General features: G+C 41.0%; 1 protein-coding gene across 7 annotated transcripts in view; it reads left to right on the top strand.

The window, feature by feature from the left end:
* Nucleotides 1-1,234: 1,234 nt before the first annotated feature.
* Nucleotides 1,235-18,830, top strand: part of SNX16 (sorting nexin 16) — a 41,512-nt gene continuing 23,916 nt past the window's right edge. The window contains exons 1-5 of one of the 7 annotated variants that reach the window (XM_084620541.1): nt 1,241-1,548; nt 1,937-2,167; nt 8,151-8,608; nt 11,630-11,716; nt 15,590-15,738. In XM_084620541.1, the coding sequence (XP_084476667.1) occupies nt 8,234-8,608; nt 11,630-11,716; nt 15,590-15,738 (611 nt within the window). In that variant the 5' untranslated portion in view covers nt 1,241-1,548; nt 1,937-2,167; nt 8,151-8,233. Of the gene's footprint in view, nt 1,549-1,629; nt 2,168-8,150; nt 8,609-11,629; nt 11,717-15,589; nt 15,739-18,830 lie in introns of those variants that run through there. The other 6 variants (XM_084620542.1, XM_084620546.1, XM_084620540.1 and 3 more) reach the window with 6 other exon arrangements.

The following is an 18,830-nucleotide window of genomic DNA, read 5'->3' on the forward strand; positions in this document are numbered from 1 at the left end:
TCCCTCCCGTGCCCCAACCTCCTGCTGCAGCCCGGTGAAAATGAGCGAGTGAGCAACGGTGGGGGAGAGTGAGCAATAGAGGGAGGAGAAATGGAGTGAGTGGGGTCAAGGCCTCGGAGAAGGGGTGGGGCAGGGGCCTCGGGGAGCGGTGGAGGTGGGAGAGGGGGAGGGGCAGCGCAGGGACTGGGGCAAGGGTGTTCGGTTTTCTGCAATCAGAAAGTTGGCAACCTTAGTTCATCCAGAAAGGGTCCTTGATTTCTTTAGTCCAGAGATGACACATGAGGGTGGCGGTGATGCCCCCGGAATTGCTGCTTGGTTTGTACTGTACATGCTCAGTTACACTGCTGAAGCTGGCTGCCCTCACTCTTCCCCCCCACACTATCAGCAGGCATGGGTTGCCTCTGCCTTAGCCACTGGTTCTCAACTATTGCAGTTTGAAGACTAGTAAAGGATGCTGTATGGCCTAGTCAACAGAACAATAGACTGGGTCTCTGGAGGGCTGGGTTCTACCACCGGCCTGCTGCATGACCTTGGACAAGTCATTTCACTGCTCTATGGCTCAGTTTATTCATCTGTAAAATGGGACTAATGATACTTACAAAATAGTAAATATTTTCCACAAAAACATTTTTAAAGGATATTTTTTAAGCTAATATTTTCATCAAGATTTTTCAGGGAAGGCAGGGAGCAGGGTTTCCCCCAAAAAGGAAACCCCAACATTCGTTTGTTTTTGAAAACTGAAAAATGTCTGATTTTCAAAAACCAAAATTTTAGTTTTCAGTTATTTTCAGTTTCCCCAACCTACAAACCCAAATCCCTTGTCTATATGCAACTACTGCTGTATACTGGGGTAGGGGTTATTTCTCCAGGACTATGCAAGAAAGAAGTGACACACAGAAGAACAGATGGGAGCTTGACTTTTGTTATTTCTTGGCTCCAGTCATTTGACATGGCTGAGGACTGCAAAAGTTTAAAATCCTTTCCCTGTGGCAAAGTGTCTATTTACTGCACAACCTGCTGCTACTGGCTGTGCTAGTACAAACAGAAGGGAGGGGGAAAGTCAGATTCTGCTTCAAGATAGCACAAGTATCAGCAATATAGTCTGCATAGCAACCAGCAGGACTAGCCAACCCATAAGACTACAACTCCCAGCATACAATGCGACGCATGGGGCGTGCGTGACCTAACACGCAATACCGTGAGTAGAGCCTGCAGGTCCTAGCATGCGCCGCAGTTTTTGCCGCGGCGTCTGCCGGGTGTGGCCGTCTATTTGTGGCCCCAGTGCCTGCTGGGACTTGTAGTCTTAATGCTTTTCAAGCTCACGGCCGACAGTCAGCAGGGAGGGGCACTCGGCACTGCCCAGCGGCGTGGGGGGGCGGGCCTAGGCCCGTCCGTCCCAGTGCCCGTTGCAGGGCCGAACCCCACAGGTACTGGCACCGTTACCCCGCCCCTTCCCTCGCGAACCTGGGCCTAGCCCCGCCTCCCTGCGCGCGAGATGGGGGCGGGGCAGCTGGTGCGGCGGCGGCGGCTGAGCGCGGCGGGGAGCAGGTGAGGAGGTGTCGGGGTCCCCGCTCCCCTTGGGGCACTCGGGTGGGGGGCGGAGTCTCTGCGCAGGGAGGGAGCCGAGCCCCGCCGAGAGGCGGGGTATTGGCGGCCCGGGGAGCAGGGGCGGCCCCCCGCGCGCTGAGGCGGGCGGTGCGGGGTACCGTGACCCGCTGCCCCCTGCCGGGCCGGCTAGTCACTGAGACCCTGGTCGCGGGTAGCCCCCGCCGCAGCCGTGGCCGGGCCGTCCCGGGGGCCTCGGCAGCGCGCCCCTTCCCCAGCCGCGCTGGGCTGCTGCGCTGCCCACGCTGCCTGGCTGGTCTCCGCCCCGGCGCTGGCTGCCTGGGCGAATGAAACTCACTGGGGAATAAAATAAATCCTGTTTCATCGTCAGGTGGGTGAATGTATTTTGCGTCTGGGCTGGTATATCGTCCTGCCTTGTAGCGGGCAGGTGTTCACGTTTTTCGATGTCTTAAAAGTGGGAATCGCTTGTGGACCTGTATAGTAGGTAAAGAAGCTGCGGTCTGGTTCAAGGGGCCTGCCACTGGAGCCTGATTCTGCTCCCGCTGAAGTTTTGCCATTGACTTAATGAGCTAGAAAAGACTGTTCGGACAACATACACCAGGTATGAAGGCCTAAATATGAAGAAGAAAGTGCAGATTCTGTAAATGCAAGATAGTGCTTCTTATTCCTAAAAGTTATATGCATTATAAAAAAATACTCAAATTGCCTATATTCGTGGTTTTCAGCCTGTGGTTTGTAGACCCCCAGGAGTCTTTGTTTAGGGGCCCGCAAATGAAAAAAGGTTGAAAAGAACTGGCCTACATGGTATAAATTATGTAAGAAGAAAATGTTCAAATTACCAGGTTCCAGATAGTGGAGCACTCAATAGTGTGTGGGGGGTGGGGGGGGAGTTTTCTATGTGTCCTCTTGTGCTGTATAATTAGATGCATTGATATGCCTATTTATCTGATAGATTTGGAAAATTTAATGTTAAGAAAGCAGTTTGCACTCGAATAGTGTAATAGGATTGGGGCTGTATCACAGTACCAAATGTTCATTTGCTTGATATTTGCCACATTTTTGGAATGTGTTCTAACAGTTTTGAAGTAATACAAACTACTGAGCAGATGTCAGCTGATGTCTGGGTAAAGAGCTAGTGGAGATTCTTATTTAGTTTTAAAAATGTAAATTATTCAGAACCATATGGACATAGCTAGCCTATGTAAGCACACTTTTTTATTGCTGCCACCTTTGTCTTGTTGATTAATAAGCTCCTGTATGTTTGGGTTTTTTTTACAACATTTTGCACAATGGCCTGAGCTTCACTGAGTCTCTGAGCAATATCTCAGTAAACTAATAAATGGCTAAATGGACAGTATCCATGTAAATTTAGCCCCAAATTTATTTTTTGTAAAAACAAAGTTTTATAGAACCTAAGACCAATAGAAATGTTCCTAAATTTTAACAAAAGTCAAGTGTTTGAAACCAGAACACTAGAAGTGTTTGATTAGAAGTGTACACTAGAAGTGTATGATTCTATGATTCTAAGTGAAATTGACTAAAACAATACTGACTTCATTGTCCAAGTAGAGAAGCACTCAAATTAAACAGGGCATAAATACTGACAAGTAAATTGTTGTTGTTTTTTAAAAAACATCATCATAAATTCTAAATAAAATTTTGTTTACAATGTATGATTTTAAGTTTTGTCATTTTTAACTCTTTTTTTGGTGTGGCTTTAGTGAAAAACATACTGATTTTTAAACCGTTAGCAGTATCCAATACATTTAAATACAGACAGATTCTTTCTTTATGGTGTGTTGAGTTTAGATGCTTCACTTCAAGGAGAGAAGAGTTGGGTGTTGCAAACATGGAGGCAGGAGAAATTAACATCTTTGTTTTGTAGCATGCGATGATGCAGAAATTCTGGAATCCGGTTCTTTGATGGTGTGTGTTTAGTAGTTAATCATTTTCAGACAACAATTTCAAGGGTGACTGCTCTTTTCTTTCTGTGTAATCTTTGCTTGCTGTTGGGGTGAACTATCCCAAACAGAGTTTTGGGAGAGGAACAAATCTCTTCCGAAGAACAGGGAAAATCAAGGTCTGTCTGGATAAGATGGAGAAAAGTTGTTTACTTTGTTGTAGCACTAGAAAGAGTGTGCTGAATGTTTTGCTGTATGTATCCATGAAGTAGCTAAGGTATAAATGATTCCACTGCTTTATTGTAATTAAATGTGAGAGTAGTATTAAACTTTAATGCATTAAATGGGTAGCTCATTTAAAATGATCCTTAACCGGTCATCTTCACTGCATCAATGTGAGCCTCTTATCTGACAAAACACTTTTAGGCAAGTAGCAAAACAATTTTTTGTCTGTTTTTTCTTCTTCCTTTTCATGTATTGTGTCAATCCAAGTAAATGCATAGGAGCAATTACTTCAAGTTCAGTTGAGATTTTGGGCTGTCACATTTGCATCATTTTCTTTTTCTGATGATTTGGTTCCATACAAAGATTCTAGGGTTTTTTTGTATTTTTGAGCTCCACCATTAGCAAATAATAGGTCAAAATGTTTGTTTGTTTGTTTGAGAATTTAAAACTGTATAAAATGATCTCCAAGTATGAAGTAGTGTGTTCTTGCACATTATATATGTCTTTAAAGTCAGGGTGCCTGAAGCAGTTAAGAACAAAAGAACGGCCATACTGGGTCAGAACAAAGGTCCATCTAGCCCAGTATCCTGTCTTCTGACAGTGGCTAATGCCAGGTGCCCCAGAGGGAATGAACAGAACAGGTAATCCTCAAGTGATCCATTCCCTGTCACCCATTCCCAGTTTCTGGCAAACAGAGGCTAGGGACACCATCCCTGCGCATCCTAGCTAATAGCCATTGATGGATCTATTCTCCATGAATGGTATCTAGTTCTTTTTTGAACGCTGTTATAGTCTTGGGCTTCACAACATCCTGTGGCAAAGAGTTCCACAGGTTAACTGTGCATTGTCTGAAGAAATACTTCCTTTTGTTTGTTTTAAACCTGCTGCCTATGGATTTCATTTAGTGACCCCTAGTTCTTGTGTTATGAGAAGTAGTAAATTATACTTCCTTGTTTTTTCTCCACACCAGTCATGATTTTATAGACCTCTATCATATCCCCCCTTAATCGTCTCTTTTTCAAGCTGAAAGTCCCAATCTTATTAATCTCTCCTCATACGTAAGCTGTTCCATACCCCTAGTCATTTGTCGCCCTTTTCTGAACCATTTCCAATTCCAGGATATCTTTTTTGAGATGGGGCGACCACATCTGCACTCAGTATTCAAGATGTGGGCGTACCATGGATTTATATGGAGGCAATATGATATTTTCTGTCTTATTAACTGTCCCTTTCTTAATGATTCCCAATGTTCTATTTGCTTTTTTGACTGCTGCTGCACATTGAGTGGATGTTTTCAGAGAACAACTATCCACATTGATTCCAAGATCTCTCTTGAGTGGTAACAACTAATTTAGATCCCATCATTTTATATGTATAATTGGTATTATGTTTTTTAATGTGCATTATTTGCATTTATCAGCATTGAGTTTCATCTGCCATTTTGTTGCCCAGTCACCCAGTTTTGTGAGATCCCTTTGTAGCTCTTCACAGTTTGCTTTAGACTTAACTATCTTGAGTAGTTTTGTATCATCTGCAAATTTTGCCACCTCACTGTTTATTCCTTTTTCCAGATGATTTATGAATATGTTGAATAGTACTGGTTGCAGTACAGACCCCTGAGGGACACCACTATTTACTTCTCTCCGTTCTGAAAAACTGACCATTTATTCCTACCCTTTGTTTCCTATCTTTTAAGCAGTTATCAATCCATGAGATGACCTTCCCTCTTATCCCATGGCAGCTTAGTTTGCTTAAGATCCTTTGGGTGAGGGATCTTGTCAAAGGCTTTCTGAAAATCTAAGTACTATACTATATCCACTGGATCCCCCTGTCCACATGCTTGTTGACCCCCTCAAATAATTCTAGTAGATTGGTGAGGCATGATTTTTCTTTGCAAAAAACATGTTGACTCTTCCCCAACAAATTATGTTCATCTATATGTCTGACAATTTTGTTCTTTAATATAGTTTCAACAAGTTTGCCTGGTACTGAAATCAGGCTTCTTGGACTATAATTGCCGGGATCACCTGTGCAGACCTTTTTAAAAATGGGCGTCACATTAGCTATCCTCCAGTCATTTGGTACAGAAGCAGATTTAAATGATAGGTTACACACCACAGTTAGTAGTTCTGCAATTTCATATTTGAGTTCCTTCAGAACTCTTGGGTGAATGCCATCTGGTCCTGGTGACTTATTACTGTTTAATTTAACAATTTGTTCCAAAAACTCCTCTAATGACACCTCAGTCTGAGACAGTTTCCCAAATTTGAGCCATTCTTCTTAGGTGACAAATCTAAGGATCTCCCTCACATCCTCAGCTGTGAAGAGTGATGCAAAGAATTCATTTAATTTCTCCATGATGGCCATATCGTTTTTGAGTGCTCCTTTAGCATCTTGATCATCCAGTGGCCTCACTGGTTGTTTGGCAGGCTTCCTGCTTCTGATGTACTTAATTTTTTTGCTATTACTTTGAGTCTTTGGCTAGCTGTTCTTCATATTCTTTTTTGGCCTTCCTAATTATATTTTATACTTCACTTGCCAGAGTTTATGCTCCTTTCTATTTTCCTCAATAGGATTTAACTTCTACTTTTTAAAGAATGCCTTTTTGCCTCTCACTGCTTCTTTTACTTTGTTTAGCCACGGTCACACTTTTTTGGTTCTCTTACTATGTTTTTTGATTTGGGGTATACATTTAAGTTGAACCTCTATTATGGTGTATTTAAAGTTTCCATGTAGCTTGCAGGAATTTCACTTTTGGCAATGTACCTTTTTAATATCTGTTTAACTTCCTCATTTTTGTGTAGTTCCCCTTTCTGAAATTAAGTGCTACTGTGGTTGGGCTTCTGTGGTGTTTCCCCTGCCACAGAGATGTTAAATTTAATTATATTATGGTCACTATTACCAAGCGGTCCAGCTATATTCACCTCTTGGACTAGATCCTGCGCTTCTCGTTGGACTAAATCAAAATTGCCTCTCCTCTTGTGGGTTCCAGGACTAGCTGCTCCAAGAAGCAGTCATTTAAGGTGTCACGAAGCTTTACCTCTGCATCCCGTCCCAAGGTGACATGTACCCAGTCAATATGGGGATAGTTGAAATCCCCCATTATTATTTTTGAGCTTTTTAATCTCTAATCTCCACTCGTTCTGCAAATGCTTCTAATACTTAATTGCTTCCAGCTCAAACCATGTAAAATGTGCCCAGATAACATGGTTATGAATGCCCTATAAATGCCTGCAATATTATATGCTCTACACTTAAGCATTTTTTTCATACTCATAATTTCCTTTCCAAGGATACTTGTCATATTTTAGTACATATTATATGTACGCAAATGTATCTTCCATTCCACCCACACCTGTAGGTTACTATGTGTTTCCGTTGATTCATAATATGTAAATCATTATTATTATTATTATTATTCATAAGGATTTGGTTTGTACTGTGTGCTTCTGAAGCCTTTCAAAAATGTATAATTGGTAACACTTCAGGAGGGAAGCTTCAATTTGTTTATGCTAAATATTAGTAATTACAAAATTTTTAAAAGTTGCAGTTTGTTTTAAGTATCTATATATTTAACCTAAAGTTATAATTTTTCCAGCAGACTAGTGATGCAACACATGGGCGGCGAGGGACGCTTCCCCTTGGGAAGGCTAGTCCCCTGCCCTGCCTCGCCTCTTTCGGCCAAGGCCATGTCCCACTTGCTGCTGTCAGGCCCCACCCACACCCTGCTGAGAGTTGGGTCGGGGCCACGAGTGGATGGGGGACCTGAGAACTCAGCCGGGGTCGAGCTCTTGGCCTGGACCGGCAGAGCTCTCAACCCTAGCTGGAGCCCGGAGCCTCTCCGCTCTTTTGCCTCTTCCGTTTGCCCAAGCCCCCATCCTGTTCCACCTCTTCCTTTGCAGCTCTACCCCCACTTCACCTCTTCCGTCTAAGGCCCTGCTTCTTCCCCCTCCCCCACCCCTGCTGCAGCCCTGAGACAGGAAAAGCTCTGTGCCCCCGCCAGGGCCCCGAGGCCATGGCAGGGAGTGAGAGCGCCTCCAGCCCCAGGACCATGGTGGGGGGAGATTTTTCTGAGCGTCCCAAATCCACCACAGCCCCTCCTTTCCAGCAGTGTGAGGTTCGGGGAGGCTTAGCCTCCACTACGCGTCACCCATGATGCAACAGTATTTAAATCTTTTTGCGGGGGGGGGTTATGTAATGGGATGCAAGTCATACCTTAACTATCCATTCAGGTTTTGAGGCTCTGAGAGGTAGAGGCACTTCTCTGACAATGCACCTTTTAAAAATTAAAGATTAACTTTTGAGGGGACACTTAAAATGATAGCACATTCCATGTAATGGTGTTTTAACTGTTATCTTAATGTAATTGTGGACTCCTCCAAATACAGTATTTTAACATTACATTCATTGTAGAAATATGAAGAAAGATAGTCATTTCAAAGTTTTCTTTGTTTCCAGATATTGTATTCTTGAAAAGAAGAGAATGAACCTTAAACTCTTGGACCACAAAGTATAGATTTGCTGAAGTTTTCTAATGAAGAATGGCAACCCCCTATGTTCCTGTTCCTATTCCTATAGGAAATTCCTCTTCCAACTTTACAACACACAGAAACCAAAGAAGTTCTTCCTTTGGGAGCATCTCAACAAGCTCAAATTCTTCAAAAGGACAGCTGGAGGACTCTACCATTGGTAGTTTTAAAAAGATGAGTGTGCCTGAACAGATTGGGTCCATGTCATCTATATGCAGTAGTCCACTTGTTAGGACTAAATTTACAGCTGTGGACACATCTATTGAATACTGTACTCAGCCTATGGAAGATATTGAGCAAAATACAGACTCTGGGAGCTGGGAAGATCGACCTTCTACACCTACTATACTGGGTTATGAGGTGATGGAAGAAAGGGCAAAATTCACTGTAAGTTTGTTTCAGAGAAGTGCAATTCCTCCTGTAAAGATAATAGGATCATGAATTTGATTTCATAATGCTTTTCATTTAAATAATTAAACCTTCAGTTCAAGGATCTCGGAGTGCATTACAAATATTAATTTAGCTTCTAAATACTGCTGTGAGGTGTGAGAGTAGTTTCCCCATTGTACAGATGGGGAAACTGAGGCACGTAGGTTTTCTTTCCCAAAATCACAGACACTCTGCATTAGAACCCAGTTCTTTGCCTTATAGATTCATAGATTCCAAGGTCAGAACAAACCATTGTGATCATCCAGTTTGACCTCCTGTATAACACAGGCCCATTGAACTTAGCAAAAATAATGCTTAGAGCATATCTTTTATAAAAACATCCAATATTGATTTAAAAATTGTCAGGGATGGAGAATTCACCACGAGCCTTGGTAAATTATTCCAATGGTTAATTAAATTACTGTTAAAACTTTACACCTTTTTTTCCAGTTTGAATATGTCTAGCTTCAACTTCTAGCCATTGGATCAGGGGTTCTCAAGCTGGGAGTTGGGACCCCTCAGGGGGTCACAAAGTTCTTACATGGGGGGGTCACGAGCTGTCAGCCTCCATCCCAAACTCCACTTTGCCTCCAGCATTTATAATGGTGTTAAATATATAAAAAGTCTTTTTAATTTATAAGAAGGGAAAGTCTACATAACAGTGAAACCGCCGCACAGCCCAAGCCAGCAAGCATGGGCTAGCCACAGGTTTCTCTTTACTGTGTAGACATATTCTTAAAGACCTATTCATATATGTGTGTATTTGTATTTTCTTTTTCATATCATTCTGTGTATTTTTAAACCATAGTACAACTGTCTACAATTTTACCTTTATGAAGGACCAAATAAGCAAAAAGTAGTCTAACTCTCTGAGGAGGATTCACATAGATTTCCCAGAATTGAGAGTTATCAGCTACTGAGACTATAGCAGAATTTGTATTTGACCAGTAAATGAAGAATCTGCTATGAAAAACTTGAAGTACTGTAAAATTTATTATACAAGTGGAAAAAGGTGGTTAAGAAAAATGTATGAAGAAGCAGAGTATATATAGGATATCTCTGGGGGAAGAATTGTTTACAATTAAATTGCCAGAAATTTCTTGCTTCTTGTCAATTTAATCAAGGAGCTGTATCAGCCTATACGGTGCAAAAAAACCCCAATATTAACTAAACTTTTAATTATTTTTCTTACACTTGGAAGTCAAGGTTGTAATCTTGGAGTACTGGAAGTATCTTCACATTGTTTTTACTAATAAAGTCATGAGTTCTTGATTCACTGCAGATCTTCATGTACTTAAATATTATATATTGTAGATCACTGATACTCAGCTTATTTTCTTTTGGACAATGTTAATATTTTCTGTGTAACAGTACCTCTTTAGCTCCATGGTATTAATGCATTTTTCTATACCTTTATCTCTGCCTCTGTCACTTTTTTCCATGCCTCTTTCCTCTCCCCCATATCCAAAAAGGTTGAGTCTCCCATTCATAATGAAAGGTGGAAAAGTGCCCCTTCCCTGCAGTCCACAGGGGAATAATCTTGAGCAGCCTGAAGGAGGAGTACGCAGTGCATGGGGAGAACATGAAAGTTCATGCATGTGTGGTAAAGGGGCTTCCACCCCTCAGGTCTGCTGGCTTGCCATTGGTTTGGGATGGGCGAACAGGCTAGTCAGCTGGTTCTCCTGAAAGCCCCTTCTCCTATTTAAACTTCCCTGGGCTTTTCAAAAGCCTCTTCCTCCATCGTGGATAAGGCTAAAAGGGACCAGATTCCAAAGGTAGGTGAGACTCAGGATTTCACTGGTGGTCTTTTTGCTATGGGGAAAAATGGGAAACCTGAAATCTTCAGACTAAGGTCCTCCCTTGATAACTGTTACCTCCCATGCAGAAGTAGGTAGAGACGTTCAGAAGTGAGTTGAGTCTCAAGGTTGGGCCTAGCTGGGTCTACCCCAAGTTATTGGTTGTATGTTGTAAGTCGTGAACACCAAACTGGACCCACTTAAATACCTGTTGTATGTGAGATGGGGAAAGGGCACATTAGTGTTAAAGTTTGGCTTGCTGCTTAAAATCCATCCCTTGTGCCTGTTCATTTGCATGCATGTCCTGATCAAGTGGGGTTGTTGTGGTGTAATGACACCACATCTGAGTCAAGTGATCAATGACTACAATTTTGATACTGTCAGCTCGGTCACTCTGAACTAATGTGTACATTATTGGCTGGTTTGTCATGTTCAGTCACTTGGGAGGACAAAAACTACCAGGCTCAATAAAAATGGAAGCCAAAACAGTGATTGTCTTTTTGGGAGGGGGGGAGGGAGCAGAGTTGTCCTGCAGTACCTGAACGTGTGAGTGTGTGCAACCAAATTTTCAAACCGTTATCCAGTGCAGATCTGGATCTTTTAGATGATACAGAGTTCAAACTTAATACTGCCCCAGAGCCTGCTTGGTAGCATCAATGTTATGTTTAAGAGCGAGATTGGTGTCATGGATCAGTAAAAAGTAAAGCTGTAATACAGGCTAATTCCAACAGACCTAATTAGTTATAGCATGTTTTGTTGATGTATCTTTGGTACCAAAGGTTTCAACTTAGGTGGAAAATACTTTGACTTCAGTGGAGCCAGGATTTCCCCCAATCGGAGTTTACCATTGACTTCATTGGAGCCAGGATTTCACCCTTTGTTCTTCGAGAGAAAGGAGTTTTCCTTTTTTGCCCTTCCCTTTCCAAGTCAGTCCTTAGTTTCCCCTTCATGATCAGTGCATGTTAATTTCCATTTAAATGTTAAGAGAACTTTTAAATTTAGGGCTTTTTAATCTGTAGAATATCTTTAGCTAATATGTTTGGTTAAACTTTTTTCATTTATATCATCCTTCCACTTTCTCGAACAGGAGAGTTATTTCAGCCTTCCAATCATAGAACTATAATAGGAAGATGCCCTGCTTGTACCCTTTTTTGAAGCTATGCTATTGATTTTTACATAATAGGTTTACAAAATACTGGTAAAAAGAAGTCCAGAGGAGAGTTGGGTGGTTTTCAGAAGGTACACTGACTTCTCTAGGCTTAATGACAAGGTGAGTAACAAGTTTAAACTGGCAAGTTCTCAAATGATTTTGTGTGATCTTTCTATTGTTTTTGTTTCCTTTATTTCTAACTTTGCTTATCTTACGTTAACCTTTCTTCTGCTTCTGCTTTTGCTTCCTTTGCACATATAAGGGACTTGTTTGTTTATACTAATGACTGGAAAACACTGGGATTTATCACTTTTAGAAAAAAATTCATGATTTTTTTTCAAGTGAAACTTTTAATGCTTCATAATACACTGTGTATGTACCTGAGTGCAGGGTATTTAACTCATAATAATTAAACACTTGGATAGAAGTGGGGTAAGACTATCCAGTTTCTCTTATAAGAATGATAGAGTATTTATCTAACCTCCTCATCTTCATAGTGTCTCCAATGCAGTAGAATTGTATTGATCAACAGTATGATCTGATGCTCCTGATTTATATGAGCACCAAAAGTATTACATATGTTTATGGGAAATGCTAGTCTTCTGTGTTTGTCTTCAGAGATTTGTGAGTTAATAGATTCCATAAGTATTGATTTTTTTAATTACAAGAAGCTGATATAAAGTAAAGGCTAACACAGGAGAGAGCTTGTATATGCCAGCAACTTAACTTTTAACTTTACAGAAATAATATCCTTTTACAGTGAACTTCTGATATTTCTGCTGGACAAGTTTGTTCAGTGTTTATAGAATACAAATGGTGGGATACGTGAAAATTTAGGAGTATGGGAGTCTACAACGAGAAATGATATTTTCTCTTTATTCTCAAGAATAAGTCCTTCACATTTTGCCTTTTACTATTTGACATTTCTGTTTCCTCTTCAGTATGTTCATTGATGTTTCATTTTTATGTTTTTAAACACATTGTAATTTGTCTTTTCATCCTTGTTAAATTTTTGTTCTGTTCTTTTTCTTTTTGTTCCTTTTCTCCTGATCTAACATCAAGAGATTTAGGCACATGGACCCAAAGAAGCATGGGTGCAATAATGGTTATAACCAATGTCTTGGTTATTGTCTTGCAATTTAAGTAACAACTTGCACATTGCGCATATACAGTGTTTCCATGGAGTCCTTGTGCCTGTTGTTAATTATCCTTTAGGCCAGGGGTGGGCAAACTTTGGCCCGAGGACCACATTGGGGTTGCAAAACTGTATGGAGGGCTGGGTAGGGACGGCTGTGCCTCCCCAAACAGCCTGGCCTCCCGCCCCCTCCCACTTCCCGCCCCCTGACTGCCCCCCTCAGAAACCCCCACCCATTCAAACCCCCTGTCCCCTGATTGCCCCAACCCCTATCCACGCCCCCGACAGGCCCCCCGGGACTCCCATGCCTATCCAAACGCCGCTGGCCCTGGCCCCCTTACCATGCTGGCTCAGAGCAGCATGTCTGGCAGCTGCACCTCCTGGCCAGAGCCAGACATGCTGCTGCGCCGCCCTGCAGGAGCGCGCAGCCCCACCGCCCAGAGCACTGCCCGCACGGCGGCGTGGCTGCGGTGAAGAGGGGACAGTGGGGGAGGAGCCAGGGGCTAGCCTCCCCAGCGGGGAGCTCAAAGGCCGGGCAGGACGGTCCCGTGGGCCGCATGTGGCCCGCAGGCTGTAGTTTGCCCACCTCTGCTCTAGGCCACCTGTATAATGACAGGTGTCAAAATATAATAGAATGTTTAAACTAGAAGACCACTGAATGTAAATTAGTTTGTCCTCCTGGACAAATTTCAGAGCCTGATCTCCATCTTCCTCATTCTATGTACCGCTTTCGCACTAGTTAAAGCATGATCATACCCTCTTCCTTCACATTTTCTCTTTCCTTGGCTGTAGTGTTGGTGGTATCAGTTCAATTGCTAGTAGCCTAGTCGTCATCTAACAATTAAATTTTGTTCGTCATGTCAAGACAAAGGCCAAGAATTGATAAACACAGAGATTTAATGCGACACTCTTTCTCTACAGGTCAAAACTGATTTGTTTTGGTGGAGAAAGCTTAATCTTGTTTTGTAGATGGGGGACTGAAGGCATTTTCTGGATGCATTACAAAAAAACATTACTTAGGATATAGGTTGTCAAAGTTGGAAACTAAGACTAAACTTTCACATGATATTGTCAAGGGAGTTTTGTTTGGAGGAGAGTGAGTGAAGGCCATTAATATAAAGCCTTTACTTTGAATTTCCTAGTTTTTTATCAGCATCATAACATAATAAAGACATTTTGTTTGTTTTAAAGGGAAAACTATTTTAGTGGATTTTTTGTCTCATTCCTCTTGCAGAGTACTTTCAAAAATTTTTTTGGCTTAATTCGGAATTTTTCTTTATCATTTTAATAGGTGAATCCTCTCAAAGTTTTAGGCTTAAAGTGCTTTACAGTAAGTTAAATTGGTACTCTAAGGATAGACAAGACTTAAAAGAAGCAGAGAGAGAAAAGTCTGTGCACTAATAATTATAGTTGTTTACTCAACATGTATGTTAATACTAATACTGTGGTCTATCGATAGCTGAGCTAAAAGGCCATACATGAAACAGGGTTCAAAAGACATGATGCAATACACAAATCAGCTTAGGCTGTGGATTGGGATGATGGCAGAACCCAGATATAGTTACAGGTGTATGTAGCCTTCAGTTTTCTAGCAAGATGAAGAGAACATTACACTTAAAACCTCCAACTTAGGTTAGTACTGAGATTCATGAGATCATTTTTAATTTCAGGGAAATTACAACTAAGGTTTCTAGTTGAAATACAGGTGATATTTATCATAGAAGTAGACCATTGGGCAATATTTTTTGCTTTTATCATGGAATAGCTTTTAAATGTTTACTGCCCTGAGTAATTGATATGTATGATTGTAAAAACAGACACATCTATCTGCAGTAGTGCATAGGTGACTCATATTAAGCGAGAGCCCTCCCACACACCAACCACTTGCCCCACCCCCCAGCCTGGAGCCGCCTCCTGCACCCCTGAGCCCACACCTCCTCCTGCATTCCAACCCTCCCCAGCCCAGTGAAAATGAGTGAGTGAGGATGTGGGAGAGCAAGCAATGGAGGAAGGGGAGATGGAGTAAGCAGGGGCGGAGCCTCATTGATGGGGTGGGGCAATGGTGTGCGGTTTTCTGCAATCAGAAAGTTGGCAACCCTAGCAACAAATGACCCCTTATGATATCTCAAATTTATTTTCAGTTCAAGACTATAATGCATGATTGAATAAGTAATAGTTCATTTTCATATTTCATTTGTATATTTTGGTAAAATAGTGTAAAAGTTAGTTATTTCTGACACTTCAAAAACATTTCATTGCTGTGTGAATATGCCACAAAATATTTAGCAGTGGGATTTTTGCTGGATCTGTGTATCTTGAAATGTTAATGCTCTATACCAGAAGTGCTTCATTTATGTGTCAAAACTGATTTTGATTGGCTGGCCCAAAAAAGGATGACTTGCATTCCTCTGGATTTGTAATGGCTTTTATATTTTTATATCTATATATCTATATAGATATAATCTATCTCTATACTTTACAAACTATGTGCAACACCGATGAAATGTTTGATTCTGTAATACTTAGGATTTGCACAGTGCTTTATAACACATAACAGTATAAAAAATTAAAGCATCAAAACACAAAAGTGAGGTGGGTAACTCCTCCCATTTTTCAGATGGAAAAATGGAGAGGTCAGTTGACTGCCCAGGGCCAAACAATGAATGGCAATGCTGTGATTAGAAATTTATAGTGTAGATTAGTCATTTTATGTATGCCAAATACTCATTGTGCTTGAGTTAATGAGGGTGGAAGGGAATTTGATTCTCAAGGTAAAAGCTGTTTAGTGGCTTATCTGAGTATTTCAGTAGGTACTTTATTTGTAGTCTTCCTTCATTTGTCTTTGGTTTCTATTTCAGTTAAAAGATATGTTTCCAGGCTTTCGATTGGCACTTCCACCAAAGCGCTGGTTCAAGGATAATTATAACCCTGACTTCCTGGAAGATCGACAGTTGGGACTACAAGCATTCCTGCAGAATTTAGTGGCTCACAAAGACATTGCTAACTGGTATGTGACTGTTTTTTTTTTTTTTTTCCCCTCATGTACTGTAACACCTGGAGTTGGCCTCTCTAGGCTCCAACAGACTAGCCCATCTATTTGAGCAATAAGGTACAGAATTTTGTTGGCAGTTTGGCTTGTGCTGTGCAATCAACCATTATATAGATTTTACTGCATCTTTTTAATCTCCATAAAGAGGAAATGGTGATATATTCTATTTTAGATGGTTAATTAAAAATTGCACATTTAAAAAAAAATTAAATGCAAGACAAATCACAAGGCATGTTTACTCTGGGATTATTTCTCTGTGTTGAATACAGAATTAATAAATGGCTTTTAATTTATGTTGGAATGAGATGATAGGTTTTCACAGTTTTAAGGGCCTACAGTACTACACCAAAATCACTTGCAACAATGTGCATAAATTTGAGGTGTTTAAAGTTATGTAACATAGTATTACCATGCAAGGTAGTTTTATTAGTGGTATGGCAACAAGAGTATTTCTATATTAATTCTGGTTTTCCATAATACAATAAAAATTTTCTAGAGTCCCACTGATATGAGACTTTTGAATTGAGGATAATTATACCCTCTTCTTGTGAAGCAAGAGTAACAAATACAATTTTAAGATTTCTTGGGGGAGTAATTGGGGAAGGAGAAGAGGTTGAAGTGGGTGCTGGGAGGGAGAGGTATAGATTAGAGAGCCTCTGCATGGTAGCCTACACTGAAACAAGGAGAATCTCTAAAAGAAAGGTAAATAGTGTCCATCTCTTTCACCCTCTCAGGGCTTGCACTTAGAAAGGAGCCACCAAGTTGCTTCCTTAAACTGTATGAATGCGACCATGTGCTCTTCCCCTCAGCCCTTCATAGCTAAAAAAGCTGCCTTTTTATCTCAGGTTAATTAACATGCCTTAGCTATCTTGAGATAAAAACTGAAGACTAGGCACTTCAGTTTTACCATGAGGTAAACAGCCCTATGCCCCTGCCAGCCATGGCAGTTTACCATGGCAGTTTACCTCATGCTAAAACTGAAGTGCTTTTTCTTCAGTGTTTTTTATCTTGGGATAGGTAAGGCATGTTAATTACCCTGAGGTGAAAAAAGCAGCTTTTTTAGCTTTGAAGACAAGCCCTTAAGTCTTGTCTACACTTGAAAAGCTACAGCAGCAGGAAGCTGCAGCCCTTCAGTGTAGTAAACACTACCTGTGCAAATGGGAGGGCTGTTTAATTGTGCACTCATACATTCTCAAACAAGTCTTAGAGCATTTTTATAAACATGCACATTCTAAACATAAGCTGTAACAGTCAATTCAAGTACCATGAATTCTGGACCACTGTATCCCAGAGTGCACAGCATACTACAGAGTGCGCAAAATTTGATTGCAGACTGAAGTGACCAGTTATGTTGGTGTAGGTAATCCACCTCGCTGAGAGGTGGTAGCGAGGATGACAGAAGAATTCTTCCATTGACCTACCTCTGTCTACACTGGGAGTTAGGTTGGCTTAACTACATCTCTCAGGGGTGTGGATTTTTTATATCCCTCCCTGACCAATGTAGGTAAGCCAACTTAATTTTCTAACGTAGACCAAGTTTGTCTCATCATAAATGTCTTTTTTTTCAGAGTGCAAAAATTTCTATTGTATGTTTGACTGGAAGGCATCTTGTTCCAAAATTTTTTTTGGGATTGGTCCTAACTACATGACCATTTGCATGATAGCTACGTTCCACCAGAAAAATGGAACTGTTGACCAACAGGAGAAGGCTTGTTAGTTTAGGAGACAGAATTTTCACAGAAGCTGGATCTAGCTATGGAACTTGCTCCCACAAGAGAATACTCATGGCCCTCACCACTTGCAGAACTAAATGCAGAACCTTAGTTTTTCTCAGTAAGTTCTTCCTACATAGACCCTGATGAGGAGGAAGTGTTAAACTAATCAAGCTATTCATCAAGCTGGGAAGTAAGACTTGTTTCTGTTTTTAAATAGTTGGGTGGTATTCAGATTGTAAGGCAGTGGGTACCAAATTGGTACTTAAAGTGTACTTAAATTGGCCATCATGATGGCTGTATCACAGAATCTGAATAAAATAGCTGTCCTGCTGGTCACCTCAGTCTGCAGTCAAATTTTGTGCACTCTGTAGTATGCTGTGCATTCTGGGATACAATAGTTCAGAATTCATGGTATTTGAATTGACTGTTAGAGCTTACGTTTAGAATGTGCATGTTCATAAAAATGCTCTGAGACTTGTTTGAGAATGTATGAATGCACAATTAAACAGTCAAGTTCTTTTTTTCCACCCCACCATCACGAAGAAATTGAATACAAAACCCTTTACTAAAAGTGTTTTTATATGAAGTAAAATCAGGAAATGTAGTTATGGCTCTGACAACTGTTACTTGGTCAAGTTGTACATCCCGGTCTTTAAATTCAGTGTGTGTTTTAGAATTGCCCTTACAGTTTTGCTTGCCTCTAACTGGTTTAGTCCCACAAAACTGCAGCACTGGTTATTATGCTGTTCAAGAGTCTCTTAGGTCTGATCCACACTTAAGAGTTGTATTGAGGTAACTATTTTAATTAAGAGTGTAGCTTTAAAAAACAAAAACAGAATAATTACACCAGGGAAAGCTCTAGTGTGCCTGCAGTTATACTAGTGTAAAGGAATAGCTACACCTGTATAAAGCACCTGTATATTGATATAACAGCCCACACTATGGGTGTTGTACTGCTTAAACTATACCCGTATAGTTATGGGTACAACTTTCTAGTGTAGATAAGCCCTTACTCTGCTGCCATGCATCTGTAGTTCTATCAAGGGCCTCACATCTCACAGTGACTCTCATATTTAATAGGCCTGTCATGCATCTTAGAGAGAGACATGTTCCACTACAGAATATCCTGTAGCCTAGTGGAATGTATCCCAAGCCAGGAGATCATGAGTTGTTTTCTCAGCTCTTGCACCAACTGCTGTTAATGTTTCAGCACACTTCACGACCAGCATTAACCAAGATCTCATGCCCTATCAAAGGGGTGGTAATTATTATTCACACATATTACATGTAAGATACCTGAGAAATTGCACAAGATCACATCAGGCAGAGCAGGAA

Source organism: Lepidochelys olivacea (assembly GCF_965140295.1).
Source record: "Lepidochelys olivacea isolate rLepOli2 genome assembly, chromosome: 2".
Taxonomy (NCBI): Eukaryota; Metazoa; Chordata; order Testudines; family Cheloniidae; genus Lepidochelys; species Lepidochelys olivacea.